The sequence below is a fragment of the Struthio camelus genome, chromosome 3 (assembly GCF_040807025.1).
Source record: "Struthio camelus isolate bStrCam1 chromosome 3, bStrCam1.hap1, whole genome shotgun sequence".
Taxonomy (NCBI): Eukaryota; Metazoa; Chordata; class Aves; order Struthioniformes; family Struthionidae; genus Struthio; species Struthio camelus.
In genome coordinates, this window is record NC_090944.1 from 28,191,395 (window position 1) to 28,204,754 (window position 13,360).

Here is a 13,360-nt window from a genome sequence, read left to right on the forward strand (position 1 = left end):
CATTGATAAAATTGAGCTCAAGGTGATAATTCTTCCTAAACTCAATGATTCCTGATGATTACTTGGATATCTGTATCACAGTCCCACTGAGATTGTTGCTGGAAGGGTATATTATCTCAGGCACTGTTCAGGAGTGAGTCTGGTTGTATACATTCATGGCATGCAACATCCAAGCTAATATGAAAGGCAGAGCAGCAAAGCATAAAACAGAATGGCCCAATATCTCCATGCACTCTCAATTAACAGGTCGTAGTCTTCTCCTGAGAATAGATGCCTACAAAGATGCTTTTCAGATTCTTTGCCCTCTTTGAACAGTAACCTTTTAGTTATAGCACTTGCTTGGGAAGCAGGGGTCATAGTTTCATTTTTTCTTCAGATGAGAGAATTCAAATCCAGTATCTCTTTCTGCCCCTGAAGAGTGCTGTGTAGCACAGTGAAACACCTGAATTGTGTCTCCAGGCTCTTACTGCAGCTGCTGCAGTCAGTTGGCAGCTGGCAGGGCTTATGAGCTGCACTCTGGGGGAAGGGGATGAACCTGGACATCAGATCTTGGACTTCAGAACCTCAGACATTATCGGTCTGTAGATGATGAGTGACGGAGATGTTTTGTCTGATTGTTCATCCTTCTTCTGTGATCAGTCAGTATATCAGTATCCTTCTCTTCTTTCACTACATCCAGCTGACAGGCTAATGGCAAAAATTCTTATTATTATTCCATTCACTACTTTTTTTCTTTTGAAATCTATTCTGTTTTTTTATTATTCCAGGTTATCCATCACTCCTAGTCCTCTTCTCTTTGGATGGCGACTATTATCTTTGTTTAATCAGCAAATTTCATGGACACCATCCTCCTTTTCTCCTCTCTAAGAGTCGTTAATGAAGATATTAAATAGGATCTGTCTTATTAAATAAAATTATCGTTGATGAATTCCAATAGATCTCTTTCCCTCTCTCTTTAGCTTGGTAGCAAGCCTTTCAAATGAACCTGAAAGAGTCACAGAATCACAGAATGGCCAAGGTTGGAGGGGACCTCTGAAGATCTTCTAGTCCAACCCCCCTGCTCATGCAGCGTCACCTAGAGCACATTGCTTAGGATCGCGTCCAGGCGGGTTTTGAATATTTCCAGGGAAAGAGACTCCACTGCCTCTCTGGGCAACCTGTGCCAGTGCTCAGTCACCCTCACAGGAAAGAAGTTTTTCCTCATGTTCAGATGGAACTGCCTGTGGTTCAGTTTGTGCCCATTGTGTCTTGTCCTGTTGCTGGGTCCAACTGAGAAGAATCTGGCCCAATCCTTTTGACACCCTCTCTTTAGATATTTGTATACATTGATGAGATCCCAAGAAATGTCAGATGAAATGAAATCTCAGTGTTGACCAGTTTATGATCAACTTTACAGACTTCACAGCAATCCCTACATATCTCAGTTTGAGGAACAAATTCCCACATGATACTGAAATCCATAAAAGTTACATGATTGCTTCTTCTTTGCCTAAAAACAAGAACATTGTAATTACTTTGAAAGACAGTGGGTTTCAGCCTGGTCATCATTGCTGTCCTATCTGTTTCTTTGTTGGTAACTTAAAGGAGTATCGTATTGAAACCCAGTTGGATTATTGCAATTTGACTAGCACGTTTTTACATGAAAAGTAGGAAAAATAAAAGTAGTTATTTCTTTGAAAGAAAAGGTTGGATAGAGTGGAGAGAAAGAGGGGTTGCTACATAATGTGAGAAATCACTAAAAAAGGATTCTAAAGAAAATACTAATCTCACTATGAACTTATTCTTAAATCATTTGATATAAATTAATTTAACTTACACCAATATCTGTTCTTATGCCAAGCACCATAAGGACTGCTGAATTTCCAGAGGGACTTTAGACTTCCCAGATTTCCCAAGTCTTCACTCTTTTGGTATATTTTTCATAATTATTTTTACTAAGAAACAGCATTAGGGAGCCTTGTTTCTCTGGCTTTGTCTAAAATGTGGGCTTGATACTCTTAGCTGTGTGGCCTGCAGTTCCGTTAAATTGGTGAATCTTTTCTTGATGGACCAGAGGTCATGTCCAACTCAGTCACCCAAGTTTCTGTGCAGGCATGTGGAGGGTTGGTGAACATCCACATGCTGTCCTAACACATCCCGTCAGGAAGCAGAGAAGGAGTGTATGGAGAGAGTTAGGAAGCACACTGGGTTCTCCCAGTTTAAGACATATTTTAGCCATACTGCATGGAAAATTTAAAGGCTTAGGTAACAAAAGTTGGGCATTGTGAATTCTCCTTGTACCCTTTTCACTGTTAGCACATGGATAGCTTGGTAAATGATAGCTGATCTTTGCAGTTACCATTTGGTGTTCATTTGTACTAGATTTCCTTTTGCTTTTTTTGTGTTCAGTTCCCAAGGAACAACTGCTAAAGGAAATGCTAACGTGAAAAAGATCGGTTGCAGCCTGCAACAAAAGCATGGGCAGCATTTAAACTTTACAAATATGGTAAGCACCTTGAGTTAACTGCCAGTTGGTTAATCAAAAGCCAAACTCTTTGGTGAGCACAAGACCTTATATCAGAAAAGCATTGTGAGACCAGAGTAAGGAGCACCATTGCATTTATATGACCAGTAACTCTGAGGTAACAGAAATAGGACATACTGGATTCTTTACATCTTCTTAAAATCACACCCTGAGCTTACATAAATTGAATGATTGCTTAGATGATTGTTTTTCTGATCTCATTTCTCCTTTTAAAAGAGTAATTATAAATACATATACAATTTAATATGGCAAGATCAGCAGCAAATCTTTTGCTTATACATTCCTTCCCAGTGCTTTGTACTTTCTGTATGACAATGATTCACAGATGCACTTCTTTTAATAACAAAATTATGTTCAAAATGTTTTTTTTAAATATGTAAAAGTTTCCTCTTACTCCATCATTGCAGCACCACATTCTACTCTAGCTAATTCTTCTCTGAATAACCAATTGTGTTGGTGACATCTATATTGCAGAGATGTTTCAAAAAGTCCTTATTTTGTACTGCATTTGTATATGGATTTTTCCTTTGTTCAGTTTCCCAGCCTCTTTCCAAAAGATCAAAAAGGTGCCCTCTAGGAAGCCAAGGCAGCAAATACCTCTTCAGAGAGCTGGGCTCTGTAAGAACTTTGTCACTGAAAGAGTCCCTAAGGCTATCACACAGAAAATGCAGGATCAAGTGACCATATCATATACAGAAGAACTTGGTTCAGTTGATGAAGATGAGAAATACAAACTAGATATTTTTAAATATATGCTAGGTAAAGCCAAGATCAGCTAAGACGGCAGCCAGGGCATGGAGGGGACAATGTCTGGAGCAGTGTGGAAAATTGTCTGGGGACAGCAGCTGAAAGTGAAGGAAGGCAGCAGGCTCTCAGAATTGCTGTTGCCTGGGAAGATCTATGTGCATGTGTACAATGGGCTGAGGTGAAGCTATTGTGTTAGCAGGAGCTGAATTACAAAGGACCCTAACAAAAAGTTTTTAAGTGTGACTTTTTGGAGGAGCAACATATGCAATATTTATAGGAGGAAAGAATGCTAATGCTTTAGGTGGGCTGGCAGGGAGAATAAGAGTGCCAGAACTATCAGGGAGACAGAGGCATCTCTACCTCTGGTTATGCTGTTTGAAGCACCATTCATGGATCGGGGAAGAGCTGAGTCTAGCAAGGAAGAGAAGGAGTGATATGACTTAGACTTTGCTGGTCCATGACAGATCCAGGAGAAAGAAGAATTAAGATCTAGATCTTGGCAGGGAGAGAGAACAAGGGAAGAGGAAATGTTTGGAAAAGAAGCCTGCACTTCAGATTGAACTGTTAGGTGCCAGCTGTTAGCCAGTATCTGTGGAAAACACAAAAGAGAGAAGCTGAAGGGTGACACAGCATGCAGGGACCAGAGGCCCAGATGCAGAAGTGGATACGTGACTCAGTGGCACACAGTGACCAGAACAATATGTGAGAATGGATGAAATCTGTGGTGTAATGAAGTTAATCAGTAGAATGGGGTCATTGGACGAGACCATGTTTATGAGGATTAACGCTCAGGTTTTGCAGAGTATCTTTACAGAATTTTGGCAGGGCCTAGTCCAAACTTAAGATTGGGCTTGTTTTACTTTTTAAGTTGCAAATGTTATCATTAATTAAGAGTCCTTTCTACTAGAATGGAATAAGATATAGTATACTTTTGTCTCCCAAAACATACACCTAAATCCACTGGTGTGAATTTCTTTTTCAGTGCTTTTGTCCCTAAATGACAAAGATTTTAGTGCTCAATATTTTGCCTGAAATCATGGCTATGATATCTTCACCTTATTTATTATATCGTATTATCTCAGTTTAACTTTTGATAGTATTACTGCTTTCATATAGTGCAAAAGCAGTTAATCCTCAGAAAAATTTCAATTAGTCAGATAATTTACTCTGTTCATGAAGAAGCAAAATGCTGTTCGTATGAAGGTTCACGGACAGGGCAAATGCTGTATTTCTAAACAGAGAAAGTTTATATTCCATATGGCATTCAACGTATAGTTTCTCCTCACTTCTGTTAGGCGTACATGATTCTAGTGTTGCATAAATGATAGGCTTACTGGATTCTTTGCCATGACTTAGCTAGCATCCTGTGGTTCATCTGGTTTGATTCATACTAGGAATATCCAAATATAATCGTGGCACTGAAGTTTCAGACAAAACAGGTAGCTTTCTTCTAGTTAGAGTATCTTGTTTGGCTATTATGGAGCAAAAAAGCGTAATGAAAGAGCAAAATACTTCTGGATGCACTTCTGGGTTAAAAGCACCGTTAGAAGCTGCTGCTGTCTGGAACAAGAACTTCCAAATCAGAAAGCACGTTTCCTTAGTGAGGTATGGAGAGCTGTTAAGTGAAACATAATGAAAGTTAAAATATCTTTAGAATACATATTAATGAAATCCTCTCAGTCTGAGCTTTCTGGAATAGCAGAAGCTACAGCTAGGCGTTTTCTCCACTTTTCTTCTGCAGTAAAACCTGAAGTGTCAGGAGCAGCTACTTGCAGCTGCGTCTTCCTCTTATTCCAACTCTTCTTGAAAATCTAAGAAAAATCTAATCTCTATGGATGTTATCTATGAAAAGTAAAAATTGAAGATTTATGAAAGCAGAAGAGGTGTTTCTCACTCCTACATTTGAATTCATCTGTATTCATCTTCTCTGTGCTATTACTGTTTTGATACATTTCTATCATATCATTCCTTCCTCATCTCTCTTATGAGCAGAAGTATCTTATTTTATTTAAAAATATCCTCCTATGAAAGACTTCCCCTATAGTAATCATTCAGTTGCCCTACACTCTTCTTTTACTGGTTCTATCCTACCTTCCTACAGATGAATTACCAATACTGGGCGTAATGATCAAAATGTGAGCGCATAATGCATTTACAAAAGGACATTATGATGTTTTCTGTTTTGCTTGCTATGCCTTTCCTAATAATGATTTCCCCACTTGGTTACTGCTGGCCACTGAGCTATCATTTTCAAAGAACTGCCCTGATTTCTGTTCATAAACTGTACAATTTCACTGTGGACCTTGTTACTACAGCATAGTATAGTATAGATGCCACAAATTTATGTGGATTCAAAAAATAATGAAATTCATGAAAGAAAAATTCATCTATGGCTATTAAGAGCAGAGCGACCATTGCTGGCTCAGGATCCCAGATCCTGCATCCCAAATCTTCAGGAGCTGAGACAGTATGTTGGGAGAATATCATTATATGCTTACTGCCTTTTTATACTTTTCTCTAAACTTTTGCTGTTGGCTTTTGTCAGATAGAATATTAGGCTACGTGGACCTGACTCAGTAAGGCCTTTCTATGTTATGTTCCTGAGCAGCAGTAGTTAATGTACAGACCATCAATATATTAGTGTTGTTTTTACCGTGCTTATGATTTTGCACTACCAGTGTTGCAGTCCAGCTGACAGGCCACTTGCTCAAGATTGGAAACCTTCTGAAAGGCTCTGCTATCAGATGAGGGAACGTATCATCATCCTGAGACTTTGTCACTATTAACACTCTTTTACAGGCCATTTATGCATATACTGAGCAGCACAGGTTCTATCATAGCTCGCTGGGAGGCTGCCCTGGTAAAATCCCCATACTGTGAAACTGGCTGTTTATTCTTGCTCTTTTATCCTCATCATTTCAAAAATTATTTATTTATGAAAGGGCTTTCTCCCGTAATGCGTAGCAGATTAGTTTTTTTAAGTATCTGCAAATGGACATCTTTGGGTCTTTTTGTATATTTGTCCATCTGCTTGTTGACTTCTTCAAAGAACTTTAATGGATTTGTGAGACATGACCCAGGGGTATAAAAGTCAAATGATACCTCCCTATTGTATCTTACTGTGTTCTAATTCTGTGCTTTTTCATACGTGCAACCACTTCGTGAAAACTGGCTTATTTCCTCCTACAGCTGCAGATTTATATCCTTCAGCAGTCCCCGTTATCCAGCCCTGCATGGGACGTAGCACGTGTACGTGATGCATATGATGAATACGGGATCAGCATTTACAAGCTGCATGTAGTTCAGGAGCCATAAGCTGGTCATCCTTGCTGTTGAGGTAAGCCTTTTTGTCCTTGGAGTCTGCAAGCTCAGTGCTTCTGGCTGTGGACATTGATGAAATGTAGTTGTCGACTCCTACAGATCAATAGAAGTTTTTAACCCCTTGAATGTGGAGGATATTGTGACTTTCATTCACAGACCTGTTCTTGAATTATTCCCTAGTGCATAAAAAGTACCACTTTTATGAGACTGAGTTTCATGGGTCAGGGACTTTTCCGGATGTGTGGACATTACTTAATGCACATCACCTCAAATACATGAATATCATTATACTCTCCACTCCATCCTTTAGATCTAACCTACATCATGTGTATTTATTCTTTCAGCTGATGCAAACATTAACCTCTTATCTTTCATTAGATTCTTGTATTCATTCAGGCTACTTGCGAAAACAGAGAAAGAGTAAGGGAGGAAGGGAGGGAGGGAGAGAGGGGCTTTTAGCATTCTGTAGCTGAGCTGTCTGATGTAATGTGTTAAAGGATATAGGTGCCGGTAATGTGCAAAGAGCTTGAAAAATGACCATACAGTGCCAAGCCTACAGTGCATGTTGTCAGGAGGGCTAACAGTATAATAAATCAACCTGCCTAGTGTCAAGGGTCAGGTACTTTGATGTTTAAAGCTGTTTGGCCAGCCTAATCCAGCCAGGCACTTTCTATTCATTTCTAAGCTGTTAGCACAATGATGCTAGAATCACAACTACTTTGTGATTCTTTGGGCTTTAAGACAAGAGCTTGAAAGCCAAAAGTGTCTGGGAGAAGGGAGCAAACGCATTGGTTACTTTCAGGTCTTTTACTTCTCCCATAATTATTTTTTCTAAGCAGGACTGAGAAAAGCATAGGAAATCAAGTGTCATATGGGTTTTTCCTGTGGTTTCTGTGCAGGACAGTGATGCCTAGCCTTTTCCAGCTAGGCAAGTCACCTAGGCCATTCTGGCAGCAGGTGGGGACAAAAGGCTGTGCCCCCTTCTGTTCATGTGACCATATACTTACTTAGTCAGAAAACAACACATTTTGAGTAAGTGGAGTACTGAACAAAATATAATCAAATGATTGGCTCCAATCACAGCTAGCATACAATTTGGCACTTGGGGCACTTCCTTATAGTCCTCTTTCCCATCGTGTTTTTACCTTCATTCTGTGATATTTAGACAGGCTGGAGAGGGGGAGAGCCTGCAGGCGGTCCTGCAGGGCCAGAAGAAGGGTCTTCTCATACCTTGCTCTTTTCTTGTCTTTGTAGGGCTGGATGAATAGAAAGGGAAGCTGCGCTAGGCACTAAAGGCCAGCGTCAGCCATTCCATGTGCAGGAGCTTTAATTACCCTCACTAGTTGGGAATATGCAGGGAGAAAGGTTAAGATGGCAAATCAGGCTAATTGCAGGCTGGAAGTCCTAAGAGTTCAGATCCAGTGATCTTCTCTGGCCCTAACCTCTGAGAAAGAGGTTGTTAATGCCATGTTGCCTCTGCGAAGGCTGCAGGGCTGCTGGTTTTCGAGCCAGTCACATGGTGCTCTCACAAACGGTATTTCTGCCTTGGGTACCTGTGAGGCAGGGAGAGCAGGGTCAAAAATTAGCATTTCCTCTCCATACTCTTGGGCTGTGACAGCCCTAGCTCCTAGGTTTGCCTCAAACCACTCACAGATCTACAGTCTATACATCCATACAGCTCAAAGACTCTACTAGCCCTAACACTGAAACCCAACTTCTCTATAAGCAACTTCCTACGTGGCGGTCCCGTTACCGTGCTCTCCCATTGCTATGAAATGTCTTTCTCACTTTTCCCCCCTCTCCAGCTGCTGTTTGTGGCAGGCTATATTGTCAACATACTGATATATTTAGTGTTATATAAATTAAGCCCCAAATATTAAAATTAAAGTGCCATGGATGAAGTTGCACTAAATCTAGCAGCTGTGGTACTGAAATGTCCAACTGCCACAAGCAAACCAATGTCAGCACAGAAGATGAGAAAGGTCTGGCACACATTTCGCACAGAAAGTAACTGCAGCCTAAAACAACTTTAGAAGAGCAGCTGAGTGAGATGTTTCAAAAACCTCACTGAACACAGTACAGTGGCAGTTTCAGTGGGAATCTGACTTGGTCCAAATAGCAAAAAAAAAAAAATTCCCCCAAACCATACACAGTAAAAAAATTCTCAAATCCAAAGCAGCCTTACCCCCCCAAACCTGTAAAACAATTCGATTTAAGCAACATCTGGAGGGAAGTTTCAGAAGAATGAGAGCCTTGACTAGTTGCAGACTGAGAATTTGATGAGTTTGTTTCCCAAATTTTTCTCAGAGCTTTGTAAACCCCCATATTTGAGAGTTTATTTTGTTCAGAAGAATAGCTATGGTTATGATGTAAGCCATAATTGTACATGTTTTTTGTATCATTTCGTACATCCTATGTGGACTTTTATTTCTCCCTGGCATTTCAGTGGTTAGTTTTTCCCAGAAAATGACTCTCCTGCACTTCACCCCCTTACCCAGCCCCTACAAATACACTGGCTGTATTTTCTCAATCTGGAATACGTCACAGTGATTCAGTTTTTCTTAACATAGCCAAGTCCTTTGAGGGACTTTTACAAATGAAGATGAAAAGTGGTTAAAGCACTGGACTGGCAGTAGGGCTGGCTTATGTCAGAATCTTCTACTCAGGTACTGTGCAACCAAGTTAGCTCTCACCAGCTCCGTTCCCCATGTGCTGAGGGATGACAGTGCTTGCAGCTTTTGTCCTCTGGAGGCTTTGAGAAGTGTATAGGAAATCGTTTGCATAAGCAGTCACTATCAGCAGAGTACATAAGCAGAGTATCAAAATGCAAGACAACGGACAAAAACCATGGGTATGATCAATTCACGCCCATGTGCACACAGCTAAGATTTAAAACATAATGTATTTAAAATAAAATGTAAAATACAAAGTATTTTTTTCAAATTATATTGCCAAATCTACTGTCACTGTTAAGTATTTTTGAAAATCCCACCTATATATTCCGGTAGGAAACTTAATAAAGACCAGGCTCTTGAACAGGGGCTATTGCGCTCTCTGCAGTAGTTTTAAGCAATGCAATAATAAAAATGGAACAATAGAGTATAAAACCAGAGCAAGGCAACAAACAGTGACGGCAGAGGGCAGAAAGGACCACTTGATGTAAAAATAAAATATATTCTTTGGCTGAAGCAGTTATATTGGTACTCTTGATAGCACTGTTAGACTGCGTGTGATCAAGCCAAACTTAGCGAGTGAACAAGAGTATCATTTCAGAGACTGAAGGGGAAAACTATGAATTAGAATGGGTGAAGCAACTATAAGGAAATGAAATGTCCAAAGTGTGAGATATTGCTTCTGCCAAGAAGTTAACCAAGGAGACATTTTTTAAGGTTTTCCCTCTTCCTATGGTAGTGCTTTTATGGTTTGAAATGTGAGCATGTCACCGTATGATATGTTGTCTTTCGCAGCAAAGCTAGCTAGAAATTTCCCAAGCTCCGTGACCGATTTACTGCCCCCTTGGCTGTGTTTAGTAAATGCTTGTGGTTGTGTGCTCCAAACTCTAGGTCTAGAGTTAAAAAAACAAAAAAACCCCAAACATTTAAACTTCTGCATTTAGTACATTTACACTACTGAAAACCAAGGGCTTTCTGACTTGAACCGTTTTGGAAGCTGGAGTAATGTTGTAAGGTACAAGATATGAGCTTTGCCACTAAAACACAATATAGCATGTAACAACCGCCTCAGGGTTGAGTAGCCTTTGCTGGAATAACTCCACCCTTTGGAGTTCCTAGTCTTTGGGAGGACTAATCCCGTGCCTCCTGATGTTAGTGGAATTATTTCCATCGTGTACTAGCAGTGCTGATTTTTATAGAGGGAAAATATACCAACTATAATCAATTTATACACGAGGAGGATTACCTTCAATAAAAAAGATTTCTTCCTGTTGATTCATCTCTTGTCAGGTTGAGGTTAAGATTAATTATAGAATTTAAATTATTTATTGTTCATTCTTACGTACATGTAGCAGAAACATATCTGGTGGATGTTTGCTTTTTCACTGATTTAGATACTAATTCCTCAGCTTTTTTACAATAGATAGTGTATATTCAACCTGGTACATAATGATATTTAAATGCTGTGACAGAAGGGAGCTTTTAATTGACAAAATATTCTGGACTATTATTATATCTAATCTAATATTCCGGTATTTTGAAGAAACTTGATATGGCTGTCAGCCTATACAGTTTGTGTTTGTTGAAGCTGTGCTTACAGAAATTATTGTAAAATGGAGTACAAATGCTTGTTAATTAAGAGTTGCACTTTACTACTGGTTCTTGTTATACTTCGTAACATAGTAGGTGTGCACAGTGTTTTCTGGATCTACAAGAACGCAGGGACTGACATCAAGCAACTTAAAACTGAGCTTTGATTCTGCAGCACCTTGATGAGGCAGATCAGGCAGAAGAGCATGAGAATTTTCGGGACAGTGCAACAGCTGAGATAATGCAGAGAATAAAGACACTGCAAGAATTTTAAAAAATGCATTAGAGAGATTTCCCCTGAAGTATTTTAATGGTTTTTATGAATTTCTCAATCACTCTACTTAAATATTTTAATGCAATTTGTCTAAGTTTGTTTTTTGTGCTCCTAATCCTTCCATGATCAGGTGCTGAGCAATGGAGATAATTGGAGATTAGTGGCAGATTGCTAATGTGAATGCACTGAGTTATAATAAGGCATCTGCAATATTTCTCCAATGTGTAACAACAAGTTGACCCGGTAGATTGTGGCTAGCATAGAGAAGAACTGTGCGTTTGGTGGCTATCAGCAGCTGCGCGTGGGTGGTGGTTTACCTTGTCTGTGTAAAGATGAAATCTTTTTTTTCTCCCTACGACCTTTCTTTTACCAAATTGCACAGACCACCCTTTGCCGCGTGGCCTGTTGCTGTGCGTTGTGTGACACATTCCAAAAGGCAATTACTTGTGTGATGTAACTGTGAGACATGCAGCAAGACTTGTTAGCTGGGTGAACGTGAACAGAAGTTTCCCAAATCTGTGGGGAAAATAAAGCAGTCTTAAGGAACCATAATCTCAGCTCCCTCTCCCCTCATCCCTTTCCTTCTCTCAAGCCTGAAAGTAAGTATTATGTTTGCAGAAACAATAAAATGTGGGTTCTACATTCCCACAGATTCTGGAGGGCTAACAAGTAGCCTGCGTGTTTCAGGACCTTGGCTTGAAGATCAATCTTTCTTTAATCACAAAACATCAACATTTGTTTTTAAAAGCAATGATAAATGTTTGAAAGGTGCTGGTACGGACACACTGTTGCATGCGTGTTACTAAAAAGCAAAATTCTGAGAATAGCCAGGACTTAGTTTGCTCTGTGTATTTATTCAATATAGTTGTAGGACAGTGCCTTCTGGAAACAATATGTGATCCACTTAAAGAGGAACGTCACCACCAAAGGACTTAAGAGCTGATGCCTGATCTCTGCCTTAGTGGACAGCTCTCCAGTGTACGGGGGTGCTGGTACCGCCAGCAGTTCAGCATAACGGCAGATATAAAGCCAGAGCCAGCACTCTCTGCAGAAATCCGATATACTGATATTTTTGTTATAGAGAAGTATGCAAAACAGTAAAAACCCCACAGCCTTTCTTCTAAGGGGAATGGGGGGAAGGGAGAAGGATGGGAATTAAGAACTTTTCCTGCCCTTTTCCTAGGCTGTCCTTGCTTCCTACGGGAAACTGCCCTCTCAGAGACCTGGTGTGGGGGGATAATGGATATTTGTGTCCTCACATGGGTCTGGGGCTGGGGACAGCTCCGCCATTCAGGCTGTGACTACATCCCTCCTCGTTTGCCGAGCAGGTTTCTTGTTCGCTGGGTGATCTTGAAGTGGCCTTGCTAAAAACTCTCCCTGCCATTTCTAACGGAGATAAATCTATCTAAAACCCTGGGAAGCGAGAGCTCTCCAGCGTTTGAAGGTGAGCGCTTGACCTGAAGATCTCTCAGGTCTATTGAAACAGATGGTGCCGAGTTTCCAGACACTGAGCTACAGCTACTGAAGTGCTTAAGTGCTGTGCAGTCCCCAAATCCTTGGGGCCTGGGCCTGGCACAGTGATTTGCAAAGCTGGTGTCGGGGCCCTAAGAAACGGGGAGGGCTGCATGCCTCCCTGGGCCGCTGAAAGCCCCAGGGCCGTCCAGTATCAACGGGTACTGAAGGGTCCCATTTGTCCACTGCTTGGGCAACTGAGTCACAGCTAGACCCCTCTCCTGAAGGCAAAACTCTGGTAGTTTTCTGTCATAGAATTGAACGGGGCATTTCCCTAGCATTTAGGAAATGCAGAAGCCTACAAGATGCTAAAGGATGATTATCTCAAATCGAGATGGTCGGTAAAGATTGTGAGAGATTAGGCATTTTTTAATATGCTCATTTCCCTCATGTAAAAGTTGTCACACCGAAGATTCACTTTTAATTTATTTTCTTAAAACAAAAATTCTAATCATTAAAAATTCTTGTTTTTAAAAATTTTGGAAAAGGAAGTGTCAAAACTTTAATTAAACAATTAGCCCCCCCCTAAATATCAAAAACAAATATTTAAAATGTATAAGTACTGGTCTGACCATATCATTTTCCTCTAAATATAAATTTCTAGAAAATATAAGCTTTTGGATTTTTACCTTTTCTCTGGCAAGGAATTATTTTTTCAGGTATAGGAAGGTTTTTTGTTTTTTTTTTTCCCCCCTGAAACTCTCAGCACAAAGCAGATAT

General features: G+C 40.2%; 1 protein-coding gene across 8 annotated transcripts in view; it reads left to right on the top strand.

The window, feature by feature from the left end:
- Positions 1–13,360, top strand: part of EIPR1 (EARP complex and GARP complex interacting protein 1) — a 226,891-nt gene that overhangs the window by 194,426 nt on the left and 19,105 nt on the right. For 7 of the 8 annotated variants that reach the window (XR_011140065.1, XR_011140070.1, XR_011140069.1 and 4 more), the window contains one exon: positions 6,461–6,608. The exons of the other annotated variant lie outside the window; for it this stretch is intronic. Coding sequence is in view for 3 of the 7 variants with exons in the window: in XM_068937256.1 (XP_068793357.1) it covers positions 6,461–6,586 (126 nt within the window). In the remaining 4 variants the exon portion in view is untranslated. The remainder of the gene's footprint in view (positions 1–6,460; positions 6,609–13,360) is intronic. 8 annotated transcript variants of the gene reach the window in all.